Source organism: Anabrus simplex, chromosome 1 (assembly GCF_040414725.1).
Source record: "Anabrus simplex isolate iqAnaSimp1 chromosome 1, ASM4041472v1, whole genome shotgun sequence".
Classification (NCBI taxonomy): Eukaryota; Metazoa; Arthropoda; class Insecta; order Orthoptera; family Tettigoniidae; genus Anabrus; species Anabrus simplex.
The window spans coordinates 246358696-246376421 of record NC_090265.1 but is presented as its reverse complement, the minus strand read 5'-3'; the positions used below and the strand labels follow the sequence as shown (position 1 = coordinate 246376421).

General features: G+C 34.9%; 1 protein-coding gene across 1 annotated transcript in view; it reads left to right on the top strand.

The window, feature by feature from the left end:
- The window catches only part of LOC136886353 (aminopeptidase N), a 305995-nt gene that overhangs the window by 228235 nt on the left and 60034 nt on the right, over positions 1–17726 (top strand). Inside the window, exon 14 of the mRNA XM_067159096.2 lies at positions 15168–15364. Coding sequence (XP_067015197.2) covers positions 15168–15364 — 197 coding nt within the window. The remainder of the gene's footprint in view (positions 1–15167; positions 15365–17726) is intronic.

The window sequence follows — 17726 nt, the reverse complement described above, 5'->3', positions numbered from 1 at the left end:
TTTCTGAGATATAAGTATCCTCATTAAATGCATTCAACCCCTTTTTCACCCCTCCTATTGGGATTTTCCAAAATAAAAAAAATACGTGTTACTTTATTTTTAAAGGAGATTCTAAATACCAATTTTTACATCTGTAAACTTTTAAAGTTTTGAGATGCAGATACTCATTTTAAAAATTCACCCCCCTTTCACCCTCCCATTAATTGGATTTTTCAAAAACAAAAAATACGTGTTTCTTTATTTTTAAAGGAGATCCCAAATACCAATTTTCAGGCGTGTAATATCTTCAGTTTCTGAGATATAAGTATCCTCATTTAAGGCATTTAACACCTTCTTCACCCTTTTTACCCTTCCTATTGGGATTTTCCAAAAACAAAAATAATACGTGTTTCCGTATTTTTAAATTAGATTCTAAACACCAATTTTTACATCTGTAAACTTTTAAAGTTTTGAGATATAGATACACACATTTTCAAATTTTGCCCCCATTTTCACCTCCTTAGTGATGGAATATCCCAAAATCCTCCCTTAGCGAGCACCTACATTGTATTATAAATGTATCCTCAAAATTTAATTTCATTATGTCCAGTAGTTTTGGCTCGGCGGTGATGAATCAGTCAGTCAGTCAGTCAGTCAGTCAGTCAGTCAGGAATGTTCTTTTATATATATAGACTAGCAAGATACCCGTGATTCGCTACGGTATTATACTGAAATTTATAATTAAATGCTTAACGTTATATATATAATCCGCTGAATATCGCGATCTGACTCGTTTTCTGAGAGATTACGGCAAAGTTCCTCCCATTTTTCAACCTTTCTTTCCAGCAATCGATTTCGTACTTCCCGGGCTTGGTCCAGGTATTCCACCTGGTCAGTTGGGTTCCTAAATCTTTGCCATCTTTTCCTGTAAGCATTTTTAATATTGATCTAATTCTTGAGGAGATCCCTAAATCTTTGCCATCTTTTCCTGTAAGCATTTTTAATATGGTCAAATCCTTGAGAAGAATCGGCATAGTGTTGTCTTGGGTGCCTTGGCGGTACTGAACCCGCGGCCGGACTGCATTCTTAGTCATAACCCTGCCAGGACGCATTTCCAGCATGGTCCGCACATTTTGATGATGGTCCAGAACATTATTATTATTATTATTATTATTATTATTATTATTATTATTATTATTATTATTATTATTATTATTATTATTATTATTATTATTATTATTATTATTATTATTATTATTATTATTATTATTATTATTATTATTATTATTATTATTATTATTATTATTATTATTATTATTATTATTATTATTATTATTATTATTATTATTATTATTATTATTATTATTATTATTATTATTATTATTATTATTATTATTATTATTATTATTATTATTATTATTATTATTATTATTATTATTATTATTATTATTATTATTATTATTATTATTATTATTATTATTATTATTATTATTATTAATATTCTGGACCCCACAGCAAGATGCAAGACTGCTACTTAGCAGTAAATTACATCTGCTGCCTTTGGCATTACTGAAAATGGGACCAGCACCATTGTCGCCCGTAGGCAAGTGCGCCGGATTTCTGGCGATACGAATGATATACTTCCATGCATTATTGACCTTATTATAGATGTGAACAATTACATGGTCAATATCATTCCTATCATTTATTTGAAATGTGTCTAAATTTTTATTTATATGCTAGGAGAATCTACTGAAATTTAACATTAAGTTCTCCAAAGGAAAATATGGCTCTTGAAAACGAACCCAGGAAGATTAAAAATAATCGGTTTATGATCAGAATAAGTACATTATGAACAGTAAAATCAATTGGTCTCTACTTTTTCACCCCACCGACGTTAAGGTGATTTAGACACCCCCCCCCAAGAATAAAGAAGGCGTGTTTCTTTACGTTTAAAGGAGATTCCAAATACCAATGTTCACACCTGTTACCTTCAGTTTTGAGATGTGAGTATCCCCACAAAATAAAAAATCTTTTTTTTTTCACTTCCTTTGACACTGCCCCCACCGAAGTGAATTTTCCGGCAAAAAATACTTTACAAGTAATAAATCTCATTGTAGACCGTATTGGACATCAGATATGAACATTAAAACAAGAATAACAGTTAACACAACCTTTTCAATACTTATCTTTCCTATATTTAGAAAATAAACATTACAACAGGCGTTGTAAGATGGGACATGTTTCGCTTAACAAGTAGTAAGCATCATCAGCCGAAAATAAATCTTAGCCTAAAGTTAGGTCAGGGCGCTGAACCTAGTGTCATTAATATATAGGGCACCCTAAGATTCAACATTTATATTTATAAAATGAAAATAGGCTTAAAACTAGTATGAAAAAACATGGAATGTTACAACATGGCTAAGAGAAAAAACACAATCGAGTTGAGACAGAGGATAAGAACAGAAAGTAGGCTATAATACAGAGCTGGTAGTGAAATAATTAAAATCATTAGGATATCATTGTTACCAGTCAGTCAATCAGAATGTTCAAGCATAAAAACAAGCGTGAAAATATATAAGAGTGTTCATCATGGCTGAGTTAGAAAAAACACGTAATCGTGTTGCCAGAGGTAAAAACATAAGGTACAACATAGAGTTGGCAGTGTAGTATCAAACTCATGGCTGCCAGTCAGTTAATAAGAATGTTCATATATAACAAAACATAATGGTTATATTCTTTTAAGTGAAGAAATAATTAAATCCCACTCTTGTATAGATACGTGAGAACGGGCGAGAGAAATTATATGTTGTAGCAGACATGGAGTAGTAACACTTCAAACAGGATTGATCACGCCTGAAGCTGTTTCATTTTTGCTGGGAGTTCAAGACCAAAACGGAAAGAAAAAAAAAAAAGATGCCAAGTGCGTGAACTGAAATCTCTTATGTTGGATGAGCGTTGGCATCTTATTTTTTTTTTTTTTCCGTTTTGGTCTTGAACTCCCAGCAAAAATGAAGCGGCTTCAGGCGTGATCAATCCTGTTTGAAGTGTTACTACTCCATGTCTGCTACAACATATAATTTCTCTCGCCCGTTCTCACGTATCTATACAAGAGTGGGATTTAATTATTTCTTCACTTAAAAGAATATAACCATTATGTTTTGTTATATATGAACATTCTTATTAACTGACTGGCAGCCATGAGTTTGATACTACACTGCCAACTCTATGTTGTACCTTATGTTTTTACGTCTGGCAACACGATTACATGTTTTTTCTAACTCAGCCATGATGAACACTCTTATATATTTTCACGCTTGTTTTTATGCTTGAACATTCTGATTGACTGACTGGTAACAATGATATCCTAATGATTTTAATTATTTCACTACCAGCTCTGTATTATAGCCTACTTTCTGTTCTTATCCTCTGTCTCAACTCGATTGTGTTTTTTCTCTTAGCCATGTTGTAACATTCCATGTTTTTTCATACTAGTTTTAAGCCTATTTTCATTTTATAAATATAAATGTTGATTTTTAGGGTGCCCTATATATTAATGACACTAGGTTCAGGGCCCTGACCTAACTTTAGGCTAAGATTTATTTTCGGCTGATGATGCTTACTACTTGTTAAGCGAAACATGTCCCATCTTACAACCCCTGTTGTAATGTTTATTTCCTAAATATAGGAAAGATAAGTATTGGAAAGGTTGTGTTAACTGTTATTCTTGTTTTAATGTTCATACAAAAAATACTTGTATCTTTAACAGTAAAGGATCTTCTAAATACCAATTATCACGACTCTAACAGCTTCAGTTTTTGAGATATGTGTTCTCATAAAAGGAATTCAACTCCTTTTCACCCCCGCCTCCCAAGATGATTTCCCCCCAAAACACGTTTTTTATCAATTTTAAAGGAGATACTAATACCAATTTTCACGTCTGTAAAAACTTTAGCATTTTTAAATGTACATATCCACATACAATTAATTAAATTTATTTTTCAATTCTTTCTCCTCCGTGCCCCTTCATTGGATTTTCCGAGAATACGTGTTCCTTTACTTTTAAAGCAGATTCCAAATACCAATGTTCATGTCTCCAAAATCTTTCATTTTTGAGATAATAGTACCTTCATACAAATATTTCAACTAATTTTTCCATTTCCTTCCTCCCCTTCCCCCCCCCCCCCAAACGTAAATGAACTTCTGAAAACAAAAAATACGTATTTCTTTATTTTAAAGGAGATGTCCAATACCAAATTTCACGTCTGTAACATCTTCATTTTTTGAAATATCAGCATCCTAATTAAAAGAATTCAACCCCTTTTTCATTCACTCTTACCCCCTCCCCCACCCAAGTGTTTTTTCCAAAAACAAAAAATACATGTTACTTTATTTGTAATACGGATAAAAAATACCATTTTTCACTTCTGTAACATGTTACGTTTTTGATACATACTGTAGAAATGCTCATTAAAATTTTCACCCCCTTTTTAGTTCCCCTTAAGTGGAGTTTTCAAAAACAAATCACCTATGTTTCTTTACTTTTACAGGAGATTCCAAATGCCAATTGTTACATCTGTAACATTTTACGTTTCTGAGATACACTGTAGTTATAATCTTTCTAAAAATGCAACCCCAATTTTTCACTCCCGTCTACCCATATTATTTGGATTTTCCAAAAACAAAAAAATACGCATTTCTTTAAATGAGATCGCAAATACCAATTTTCAGGTGTGTAATATCTTCAGTTTCTGAGATATAAGTATCCGCATTAAAGGCATTCAAGCGCTTCTTCACCCTTTTTCACCCCTCCTGGGATTTTCTGAAAACAAAAAATACTTGTTTCTTTATTTCTGAAGAAGATTTTAAATACCAATTTTTACATCTGTAAACTTTTAAAGTTTTGAGACATAGATACACTCATTTTAAAAAATCAGCCCCTTTTCACCCCCCATTAACTGGATTTTCCAAACACAAAAGTACATGTTTCTTTATTTTGATAGGAGATCCCAAATACAAATTGTCAGGTCTGTAATGTCTTCAGTTTCTGAGATATAAGTATCCTGATTAAAGGCATTCAACCCATTTTTCACCATTTTCACCCCCCCCCCAATTGGTTTTTCCAAAAACAAAGAAATATGTGTTTCTTTATTTTTAAAGGAGATTCAAAATAGCAATTTTTACATCTGTAAACATTTAAAGTTTTGAGATATAGACACACTCATTTTAAGAATTCTCTCCCCTTTTCACCCCCATTAATTGGATTTTCCAAAAACAAAAAAAAAAAAACGCATGTTTCTTTATTTCTAAAGAGATCCTAAATACAAACTTTCATGTCTGTCATGTCTTCAGTTTCTGAGATATAAGTATCCTCATTAAAGGCATTCAACCCGCTTTTCGCTCTTTTTCACCCCTCCTACTGGGATTTTCTGAAAACAAAAAAATACGCGTTTCTTTATTTTTAGAAGAGATTCCAAATACCAATTTTTAGATCTGTAAACTTTGAAAGTTTGGAGATATAGATACAATCATTTCAAAATTCACCCTCCTTTTCACCCCCTTAGCGACGGAATATAAAAAAATCGTCCCTTAGCGAGCACCTACATTGTAATATAAATGTATCCTCAAAATTTCATTTCTTTACGTCCAGTAGTTTTGGCTCGGCGATGATGAATCAGTCAGTCAGTCAGTCAGTCAGTCATGACTAGTTACTTAATATATATAACTAGCAAGATACCCGTGCTTCGCTACGGTATTATACTGAAATTTATAATTGCATGCTTATTGTCTTAGATATATAATCCGCTGAAATTCGCGATCTGACTCGTTTTCTGCGAAAATCCACCAAAATTCCCGATCTGACCCGTTTTCTATTAGATTACGGCACGTTTCCTCCCATTTTTCAATCTTCCTTTCCAGCAATCGATTTCGTACTTCCCGGGCTAGGCTCAGGTATTCCTCCCGGTCAGTTGGGTCCGTAAATCTTTGCCATCTTTTCCTATAACTTTTTTAATATGGATAAAATCCTTCAGGAGATCCGGCGTGGTGTCATATTGGGTGCCTTGGCGGCACTGAACCCGCGACCGGACTGCATTCTTAGTCATTACCCATCCAGGAGCCGTTTCCAGCGCAGTCCGCACATTTGACGACGGTCCGGAACATTATTATTATTATTATTATTATTATTATTATTATTATTATTACTATTATGTGTTGCTGGAATGGCTGATGACAGGGAAAACCGGAGTATCTGGAGAAAAACCTGTCCCGCCTCCATTTTGTCCAGCACGAATGCCACATGGAGTGACCGGGATTTGAACCACGGAACCCAGCTGTGAGAGGTCGGCGCGCTGCTGCCTGACCAACGGAGGATCCTTATAAAAACATTAAGAAGAGTAAAATCAATTGGTCTCAACTTCTTCTACACCCCACCGCCGTTAAGTTTATTTACCGCCACCCTCCCCAAAAAAAATATTAAAAGAAGGCTTGTTTCTTTATGTTTAAGGGAGATTCTAAACACCAATGCTCACGTCTATTACCTTCAGTTTTGAGATACAAGTATCCCCATAAAAATAATTTACTTTTTTCACTTCATTTCACACTACCCCCCCCCCCCCCCCAAGTGAATTTTCCCGCAAAAAGTAGTTGTTTCTTTAATAGTAAAGGATCTTCTAAATACCAATTATCACGACTCTAACTTCTTCAGTTTTTGATTTGTGTGTCCTCATGAAAGGAATTCAACTCCTTTACACTCCCGCCCTAAAAGATGGTTTCCCCCCCAAAACGCGTTTTTTTGTTTTTGAAGGAGATCCAAATACGAATTTTCAGGTCTGTAACAACTTTAGTTTTTATTAGATGTATGTATTCTCATACAATTAAGTCAATTTTTCAATTCTTTCACCCCCCTCCCCCCTTCGTTGGATTTTCCGTGAATGAGTGTTTCTTTACTTTTAAAGCAGATTGCAAATATCAAATTTCATGTCTGTAACATCTTCATTTTTGAGATATCAGTAGCCTAATTAAAAGAATTCAACACCATTTTCAGTCACTTTTACCCCCCCCCCCCTGCTCCACACAAGTGGTATTTCAGAAAACTAAAAATACACGTTTCTTTATGTTTAATACAGATAAAAATACCATTTTCCACTTCTGTAACATGTTAAGTTTTTTAGATATACTGTAAAAATTCTCATTTTAAAATTTCACCCCTTTGGAGTTCCCCTTAAGTGGAGTTTCCAAAAACAAATCACCTATGTTTCTTTACATTTACAGGAGATTTCAAACACCCACTTTTTATGTCTGTAACATTTTACGTTTCAAGATATTCTGTAGATATAGTCTTTCAAAAAATTCACCCCAATTTGTCACTCCTGTTTAACCACCATTAATTGGATTTTCCAAAAACTAAAATATACGTGTTTCTTCATTTTTAAAGGAGATCCCATATACAAATTTTCAGTTCTGTATTATCTTTCGTTTCTGAGATATATGTATCCTCATTAAAGGCATTCAACAAATTTTTCACCCTTTTACACCCCTCCCATTGGGATTTAGAGGAAACAAAAAAATACGTGTTCCTTTATTTTTAGAGGAGATTCTAACTACCAATTTTTACATCTGTAAATTTTAAAGTTTTAAGATGTAGACCCACTCATTTTAAAAAGTTCAGCCCCCTCCTTTTCACCCCCCAATATTTGCATTTTCCAAAAACGAAAAAATACGTGTTTCTTTACTTTTAAAGTAGATCCCAAATACCAATTTTCAGGTCTGTAATATCTTCAGGTTCTGAAATATAAGTAGCCTCATTAAAGGCATTCAACACATTATTCACCCTTTTACACCCTTCCTATTGGGATTTTCCAAAAACAAAAGAATACGTGTTTCTTTATTTTTAAAGGAGATTCTAAATACCAATTTTTACGTCTATAAACTTTAAAAGTTTTGAGATATAGATACACTCATGTTAAAAAATCACCCCCTTTTCACCCCACCCCCCATTAATTGGATTTTCCAAAAACACAAAATATATGTTTCTTTATTTTTAAAGGACATCCCAAACACAAATTTTCAGGTCTGTAATATCTTCAGGTTCTGAAATATAAGTAGACTCACGAAAGGCATTCGACCCCTTTTTCAACCTTTTCCACCCTTCCTATTAGGATTTTCCGAAAACAAAATACACGTGTTTCTTTATTTTTAAAGGAGATTCTAAATAACAATTTTCACATCTATAACCTTTAAAAGTTTTGAGATATAGATACACTCATTTTAAAATATTACCCCCTTTTCACCCCCCCCCCCTTAATTGGATTTTCCATAAAAAGAAAACATGTGTTTCTTTATTTTTAAAGGAGATCCCAAACACCAATTTTCAGGTCTGTAATATCTTCAGTTTCTGAGATATAAGTAGCCTCATTAAAGGCATTCAACCCCTTTTTCACCCCTTTTCACTCCTCCTATTGCGATTTTCCAGAAACAAAAAAAGACTTGTTTCTTTATTTTTAATGAAGATTCTAAATACCAATTTTCACATCTGCAAACTTTAAAAGTTTGGAAATACAGATTCACTCATTTAAAAAATTCACCCCCTTTTCACCCTCCCATTAATTGGATATTCCAAAAACAAAAACAAAAAAGTGTTTCTTTATTTTTAAAAGAGATCAAAAGTACAAATTTTCAGGTCTGTAATATCTTCAGTTTCTGAGATATAAGTACCGGTATCCTGAAAAAGACATTCAACCCACTTTTCCCCATTTTCACCATTTTTCACCCCTCCTATTGGGATTTTCTGAAAACAAAAAAAATACGTATTTCCTTATTTTTAAAGAAGATTCTAAATACCAATTTTTACATCTGTAAACTTTTAAAGTTTTGAGATATAGATACACTCATTTAAAAATTTCACCCCCTTAGCGACGGAATATCCAAAAATCCTCTCTTAGCGAGCACCTACATCTTAATATGAATATATCCCCAAAATTTCATTTCTTTATGTCCAGTAGTTTTGGCTCGGCGATGATGAATCAGTCAGTCAGTCAGTCAGGACAAGTTATTTTATATATATAGATTTATTTGAATAAATGATTTCTATTGTTATAGGCATCTTGGATCTTAAACTGCTGTAAAAAATACTGTGTCTAGTACTTAGGCATATATGGATGTAGAAATTACTGATTTTACCTTCCATGAACTGTTTTTACAGGTTTCAGATGAATGGATGCAGAAAATGTGGAAGGTACAATATTCCATATAATAAGTATTATGCCAAAGACAGTAAAGATTTTTAAACAAAAAAAGGGAGTATTATTTCCCATTTTCCCCTAGCCTAAAATCAAAAAATAGAAACCTATCCTACGTAAACTACCAACACCAAGAAAACTACTTAACATAAATTTTAAAAATAATATCACTAATCTTGTTTACTTCAACAATCACCAAACACACAATATTTATTATACTAACTGGATCACTGACACATATAATTAATTAATTAATCTGACTGCATAATAACTACTTTATCACTATGAAAAGACAGAGCACCTTCAACAGCTGACCATTCACATGCATATCCAACAGTTAAAACGTTATAAACAAAGAGCCTTGTCTGTGTCTACACAATTACAAATTTTTTAATGTTGTTTCAACACAGACAGGTTGACAAAGGGATAAGAAAGGGCTAGCACTGGGAAAGAAGTGACCATAGCCATAATTAAGGTACAGCCCCTCCCTTTGCCTTGTGTGAAAATGGGAAAGCACAGAAAGCCATCTACAGGCCTGCCAACAGAGGGGTTCGAACCTGCCATCTCCCGAATGCAAGTTGATACAGCTACTTGACCCAAACCATATAGCCACTCATTCAGTGTCTGCACAATTAAATATCAATTCAAGTGATGGAAAGGAACAAGCAATAAGGTCATTATAAAAAGGAACTTGGTCAGGAACGCATATTAGAATAAACCCAATCTGTAATGGTGGTAAAGTTGATCACTATTTGAAACTTTTATATTTTCTTCAAATTTTTGGTAGTCTTTAGAAAGTTGTAAAAATTATATAAGATCGCACACACCTACTACAACAAAACCAAAAATTAAAAAATATAAAGTACCAACTGTGCATAAAAAATTGTTATACACTGATCAATTCCCCCTCCCTCCCCCAGAAATAGGGTAAAATTGAACACTATTTTATTTCCTTGTTGATCGACTAACAATCATATTTGGTAAGTTTGATCACTCGCTGTCTTTTAAAGGAAGCATTGTTAAAAGAAAAAGTTAAGTAGCAAGTGCATCATTGATTCTTTTTAATCAGTAGAAAGTGAAAATAAAATATAGCCACTGTAACAAAAATACAAATTATGGGACTCATTCAAAATTAAGAATAACATAAGAATTGAAAAGAAAATCGAAGGAAATCTCGGTTAACAGTTATTCCTCATCTTGTATCCTTCACTGTAAGTTTGGTGACCATATTCATTTTATCTATGGGGCATTCATCAAGAATAGATGGATATACAAAGTATACTTCCTTATGCCTAACCTTCTTCCTTATGCATGTTACGAGAAAATCATTCCCTTCTGTGTTCAAAATTTTAGCTACAGTATGTATATATATGACTTGTACATGTGGTTCTCAGTTAAGAATGATAACGATGAAGTCACCCTCTCTGTATATTTTTGCTGTCTCCATTAGTCTGTAGAGAAAATTCACTAGCTCCAACACCACTAGTTTTGGCATCAGAACTCAAATCTTCATCCATTTCAGCTGGTCCATTCTCGGAATGCAAAGTGAAGTCTCTGATTTCAATCCCTTTTTCGTGAGGTATATTCAGCCTCTTGCCTCTTTCTTGGTGTAGAAGTGGCTGTGAAGTCACCTGCATGAGCTTGTTTTAGGTGCTGGACAAATGCTTCAGTCCATGAAGTCTCCTTTGAAGACACTTCATCATCTTCCACACCAGCGATCTTCTTCAAAACTCTTTCAGGGTCCAAAGGAAATATCCCACATCCCTAGAACTCAGCTATTATGTTAGGTACCAACTTAGCCCTACAGTCTCAAAGGTCTCTTATACAAGACGAGGGTAAACAATCTTCTGAATGATGCCCCTGTTGGTCTTTTTCCATATGTCCAAGAACTTTTTACCAAGCGGACTTCAGAGTTCAAAAGTAAGTGACATCCAAAGGCTGGCATAATGTGTCATATTTGAAGGAAGGAGAACAAAACACATATCATTCTTCTCACACTCACTGACAATGTCCATTGAGAGATGATTGAATTCATTTTCACAGATTACACGTTTTGTCCATTAAGTCCTTTTTGCATAAGGTAAAAAGAGTTTTATGAACCAATCAAAAAAACTCTGCAACTCAAACCAACTGCTTATATTTTGATTGTACATTGCTCCTTCAATGCCCCCTTCACAATGCTTTGTATACAGTGTAAGGTGGTAAGACCACTCAACTTGTGAAAGCACATACCATTACACTTATACTAACTAGTCTTGAGCATATCTAAGACCCTCTCTATATGTTTGCTGCCACATTTGACAACCACTTTCCTGGTATCTGGATCACCTGTAAAGTTAATCTTATCAAAATTAAACACTATCAGGAGGAACATCCTTTAGGTACGAAAAAGTTCCTAATTTATTTTCTGGTCATAGTCGTGAAGCAAGTTCTTTGTTCTGTGCCATGAAGCAGTTCATCCAATCCCATCCAGGCCTATTTTCAACAAAGCACTTTTCTTGTCTGCCTTTACAGTTTAAGTAATCTTGCGCTGTGTCATTCAAGAGGAAATCCTCATTTGGCACACTTTAGTATACCCTTTACGAGCAGATTTTCTTCATCCTGGCTGAGAGCTGTTTGTCGACCATATTTCAAGCAATGTCTACCATGAATCTTGTCTATATGTATATGGTATTGCGAACTGTTCAGAGGCTGCCTGCATGCTCAAGCATCCACATTTTACTGCACCTGCAGCTAGCATCAAATATTTCTCTTGTAATTCTCCTTTCCCTGCACTCCAACCTGGCATGATCGATTTTACCTTACAAAGTGACAATTTTCTAAACTTGGTCCTATAACTAGTATAAATGTAACAAGACAACAATGGATAGTGTTACATTACATTATTGAAGCATATGAAAATAAATGCAAATAGAAACTGTGTGTAAGATATTGTAACTGTGATCTGTACAGTACATAGGTTTGATTTTCATGTTAGAATTTCTACCTCAAATTTCTTATAAATATAGAAATTATTAATAATACACTCACCTCAAAATTACCAGCACCAACTATGTAGCAAGTTACACTGGAAACTACTGAGGTCGATTTCAGTTCTAAAAAGTTGAAAATTGTCACTCTCCGGCACTCACTCATGTGTGACAGATCGATTTTTCCCACCCTGATTGACTTTACCCCTGTTTATGGTACAAGAAGAGTGAATAACAGAAAGAAAAAAAAGACAACGACAAAGATGAAAACACAAAAGGACTACGACACACTCCACATCTACTTACACTGCCATCTTCATAAAGATAGACACTCTCCTTATCGATCCCGATTCTATACATTCATTTCTTTCAAGCCCCCAACGAGTTCCCAGCTCCATAAGGAGGGTGGGAATCACCACTCTCTTGAAAGATCTTCAGATCTGATGTGGGAACTGTAGGATAAAATAAAAGCCAGGTAAATATAAGAAAAGGGAAGGTACATAAAGATGGAGAACATATGTGGTAAAAGACTAGAAATACAGGTCAAACACTGAGGAAGAAAAGAAGTGCAACCATAAATAAAATTCTGCATTTATAATAACTGGTTAAACTCCTGCAGTATAATATTACTATATTTCATCAAATGATAGAGTTATTTAATACTTGAACCTGAAATCACACAGTTGCTAGTTAAGTACACTTTTTCTCCTCCAGTTAGGCTTGCTATAAAGAGACTCTACAAAAGTCACCCTCAACTTTGGTATATACAGGGTGGTCAGAAACGACATGAACTGGGTAAATGAGCATTACAGAGTTGGTCATACTGAAATAATTTGAAAAAAAATCATTCAGTATCTCGCGCCGTAGTCATTTTATCAGCTGCTCAAGTTAGCGAATCAGACCGCTTCCCGGGTGAATTCAAATGGGCTTTGTGCAGCAGTGTTGCTAAATCTGCACATGGCTTAGGTAGGCCTGAAAGTCATGCCGAGAAAACAACATTAAACACAAACACACTTTGGGTTTCAGTCAATGTCACCGTACTTGCTCACGCACCGTCCTGTGAGCTTGGAGGTCCATGTTCAAAACCCTCCCATGGCAAATTTTTGTCTTCAGACTGGTGCTCTCAATCTGATCTTATGCCATGTGCAGATTTAGCAACATCGCCATGCAATACACATTTGAATTCCCCCGCAAAGCAATCAGATTAGCTAACTTCAACAGCTGATAAAATGAAAATGGCACAAGTTATCATCTTTTTCAAATTATTTATCAGTATGACCAACTCTCCAACACTCTTATACGTGGTTCACATTGTTTCCGACCACTCTGTATAGACATCTTAGTAAATCCAACACCATCTGCTGACAAACTGATTTTGAATGTCACACAGAGAAGACAAAGGACATGACATGGATGTGCAAACAAATGACAAAGAAGGCCAACAGTGTACTATGATGTTAGAAAAATCAGTAATATTCTGAAATGAGCAAGTTATTCAGTTAAACTTAACCCATCATTAAGTCATGCAGCATAATTTAATCAAGAAAGTTATGAAAAGGACATTACTACATGTTTTTATAACGGTAACATTGAATTCAAAGTGTTGTATCATTAATAAGCTCACCAGACAAAAAAAAAAAAAAAAAATTGTCACCCCTGTAGAAATCATTACAAGATCATTTAAGACCATGTAATTGATAAACGTCTGGATTTGGTTAAGAAGTTAGTCCACGAGGTTGTGCAGGTACATATGTCACATCCCGGTTAAGCCACTTGCTGAGGATTTTATTGCACAATTTCATCAAATTGCAGGGATGCTGATCGATGTCAGTGTTTTACCTGCTGTTCCAACATGTGCCACAGATTTTCAATGGGGTTCAAGTCAGATGATTTGGCAGGCCAATGAAGATGTAATGGGGTGGGGGAGTGTTTATAAAACCAGTCACATATGCATTCAGCCCAATGAACTTTGCTGTTGTTATCTTGAAAAATCGGGGTATCAATTACATACTCATCATGCAGATGTTGACTGAAAGGCAACGCCTCATCATCCAGAATGTTTAAACAAACATGCTGGTTCATGTTAGTGGTGACCTCAGTGAGCAGGTCCAATCCATGGTACAAAAAACACCCCCAAAACATCACAGACCCACCTCCAGCTTGAACCTGACGTTGAACACATCCAGGATGAAATGCTTCATTTGGGCACTGGTGCACTCAACGACATGTGTCATTGAAATACAGGCCCATTGAAGATGCGCAGCTTTATGTGCTTGTGTAAACAATGGCCTCTTGTGAGGTGACCGAGTCCAAATGTTCATTGCATGCAGTTCCCATAGTGATGTTCTCTTGCTAACACATTGGGATTTACCTTCATTCACCGACTGCAGCAATTCATGTCAGGTTTGGAAGCAATTTTGATTCACAAGCCGTGAAACGCATCTCCGGTCCCTCTCAGTCAGGATCTTTTTCCGACCACAATTCTGACATGTTTCGTGGCAATGTATAGTACACCACTGCATGTAGATACATTGAACAGTCTGCTGCGAAACACCAATAAATCCAGCAACTTCACGCACAGTATGGCCATGGACACGACCAAACACAATTGCCCCTTTTTGCCACTCTGTCACATAGTTACATCTACCCATGTTAATATACACTGTCCGCTTCAAACATCAATGTCTCACTGATCGCTACTGCCTTATGCTTACGTAGAGGGAGTGCTCATGTGGTTGAGCATGGGACTCGTTCGCTGTGTCCTCTGTACAGGCTTAACAATCCATCTGTGCATGCGCACTAGGGTGACTAACTTTATGTCCAGTGAGCTTATTTTCAGTTGAACACCATGACTTAGAAATGTTTAAAAGTAAACTGTTTATTTCTTGTGAGAAAACCCTCTAATTTAGAATAATGTTTATTTTGCTCACCAAATTCAATTAGAATGTTGGTTACATAATTCAGTTTTTGGTATTTTCAGGCTTATGTTTGTCAGTTGGTGGGACCACTGTATGAATCCCTTCCAGAAGATAAAGAGAAGAATAAGATTGCTCAACTTTCTTTGCACAGATCAGCAAAACATGCTCTCTGTAATGCTGGATACAAACCTTGTGTAGATCAAGCAAGAGCTATGTATGCCCGATGGATGGAGATGGAGGATCCTGAAGAGGGCAACCCGTAAGATTCATTTAACATTTAATGCTTGTGCATGAATTGGGTTTCTTGCAGAGAAAACATACTGTAGATAGTGATTTTCTCATCCTCTAAATAAAAGACTGAAATTACTTATCTCAATGAGAAGGAAAGGACAATATTCTGGGAGATGATAGTACTGGTCATCGTGAACAAAAGCGTTCATATGAACATGAGGTCTATACGGACTGGTTGTAGAGATAAACCTGTTCGATTGTAAACATTGAATAATAATAATAATAATAATAATAATAATAATAATAATAATAATAATAATAATAATAATAATAATTTTGTGTGGCTATTTCTAGCCGGGTGCAACCCTTGTAAGGCAGACCCTCCGATGAGGGTGGGTGGCATCTGCCATGTGCAGGCAACTGCGTGTTATTGTGGTGGAGGATAGTGTTATGTGTAGTTTGTGAGTTGCAGGAATGTTGGGGACAGCACAAACACCCAGCCCCCGAGCCATTGGAATTAACCAATGAAGGTTAAAATCCCCAACCCGGCTGGGAATCGAACCTGGGACCCTCTGAACCGAAGGCCAGTATGCTGACCATTCAGCCAATGAGTCGGACTTTGAAAAATATGTTTACTTAGTGTTATTATGGAAGTAACAACAAGATCAAAAGACATTATAAGAAATGAAACCTTTTTGTTTCATGTCAGGTCATTTTGTTGTCCAGTGACAATGATTTTACAATAATTTGTCAAAAATGTCACTCTTCTGCAGCAGCAGTAGAACTAAAATCACAGAAGCCATAAACAATCATCATGTCTACATACTCTGCATTTGTGTGGATGTTTGGCATCTTGGACACCACATCCAGATGTCCTTATTACAAAAACAAGCACTAACTTGGTAACCTAGTCAATACCGTAACCAACTCCAGCATTCAAGGTATCATCCACAATAACCACTTAGCTGTGTGCATACAAATTTCCATGACAATACACCACCACCTCGATTGTGCAATGACCTAACATAAGAATAAATGGTTGTATTACAGGAATGTTATAATCTTGTCGTCTCCTAAACAAGAACAGAAAATAAATAAGCAAGGATTTGAACATTTACATTCGAACAGGTGTATCTTGACAACCGTTTGGTGTAGACCTTATATTCATATGAAACTTTTGTTCACAATATTACCCTTTCCTCTTGGGACACCCTGCATAAAGCCACATATCTCTTGAATCTATGGATAGGAATTATGTGTATGCAGAGACTAATCCTGATTAGTTTCAGTAGAAATAGATTATACACTGAATTTTGCATTCGATAACACCAACAATATTGGTATTGGTATTTTAATAAAATATGGTGTTTATCTACACACATAATTGACCCAACATAGATGTTATAAAATCATAATGCACATAGCTCCTACTCTTAAATGAAATAGTTTAATATTCTTTGAAAACAATTGTGTATAAAGTTGAAACAACAATTAAATGTCATAATTTCACCACCTGACAATGAAGCCTAAGCTCTGAAACGCATTGTGGAGTATAATATTTAATAAAAATTGTGACTGATAACAGTTTTAATTATTCATAAAGAATAAATTCATAGTTGTGGAGAGGTGTACATAAAACATCATCATCATCATCATCTGCATTTTCCAGCTGTAGGCCGGGTCTGCTTACATAAAACATGGTTATGTTTAAAATAAATTTTGACCCATAATGTTTGCACTGATTTGCTGCTTTTTAAATCAAATTTACCCATAAAGCTTTAATTACAACATTTGTTGAACAGGCACATAACTGATTCATAATATGGAAAGGTTTGGTGCATCACCTGCTTTGTAAGATAACCACTATATTTCACTAAAATATTTATCAGATATACCAACTGCTGGTAGGTATTATGGAATGTAAAACTCAGTATATACTGTAATCTATTTCAGCTGAAACTAACCGGGGTTAGTCTATGCAGAGATTCAGGAGATATCTGGCTTTACACAGGAGTCCCAGATGGTAGGGCAATATTGTGAACAAAAGTTTTATATGAACATAAGGTCTATACCAAACACCTGTTTGAACATACAAATTGAAAACCTTGTTTATTTACATTATTTCATGTTATTGTTTAAGAGACAATGAGATTACAACATTTCTGTAACACAACCTTTTATTTCCATTTATTAAATACGGTACTTTAGAAATTCTAAAAATTTATAGACATCAACTATTGGATCCTCAACACATGCTCAATGACAAAATTTAAAATGAATACCATATATAAACAATTTTAAACTTTAGTAGCAAGATCACAGTATTATTTCTGTGACGACATATAGGCTACACATAATTGAACCAACATAGATGTTATAAATTCAGAATG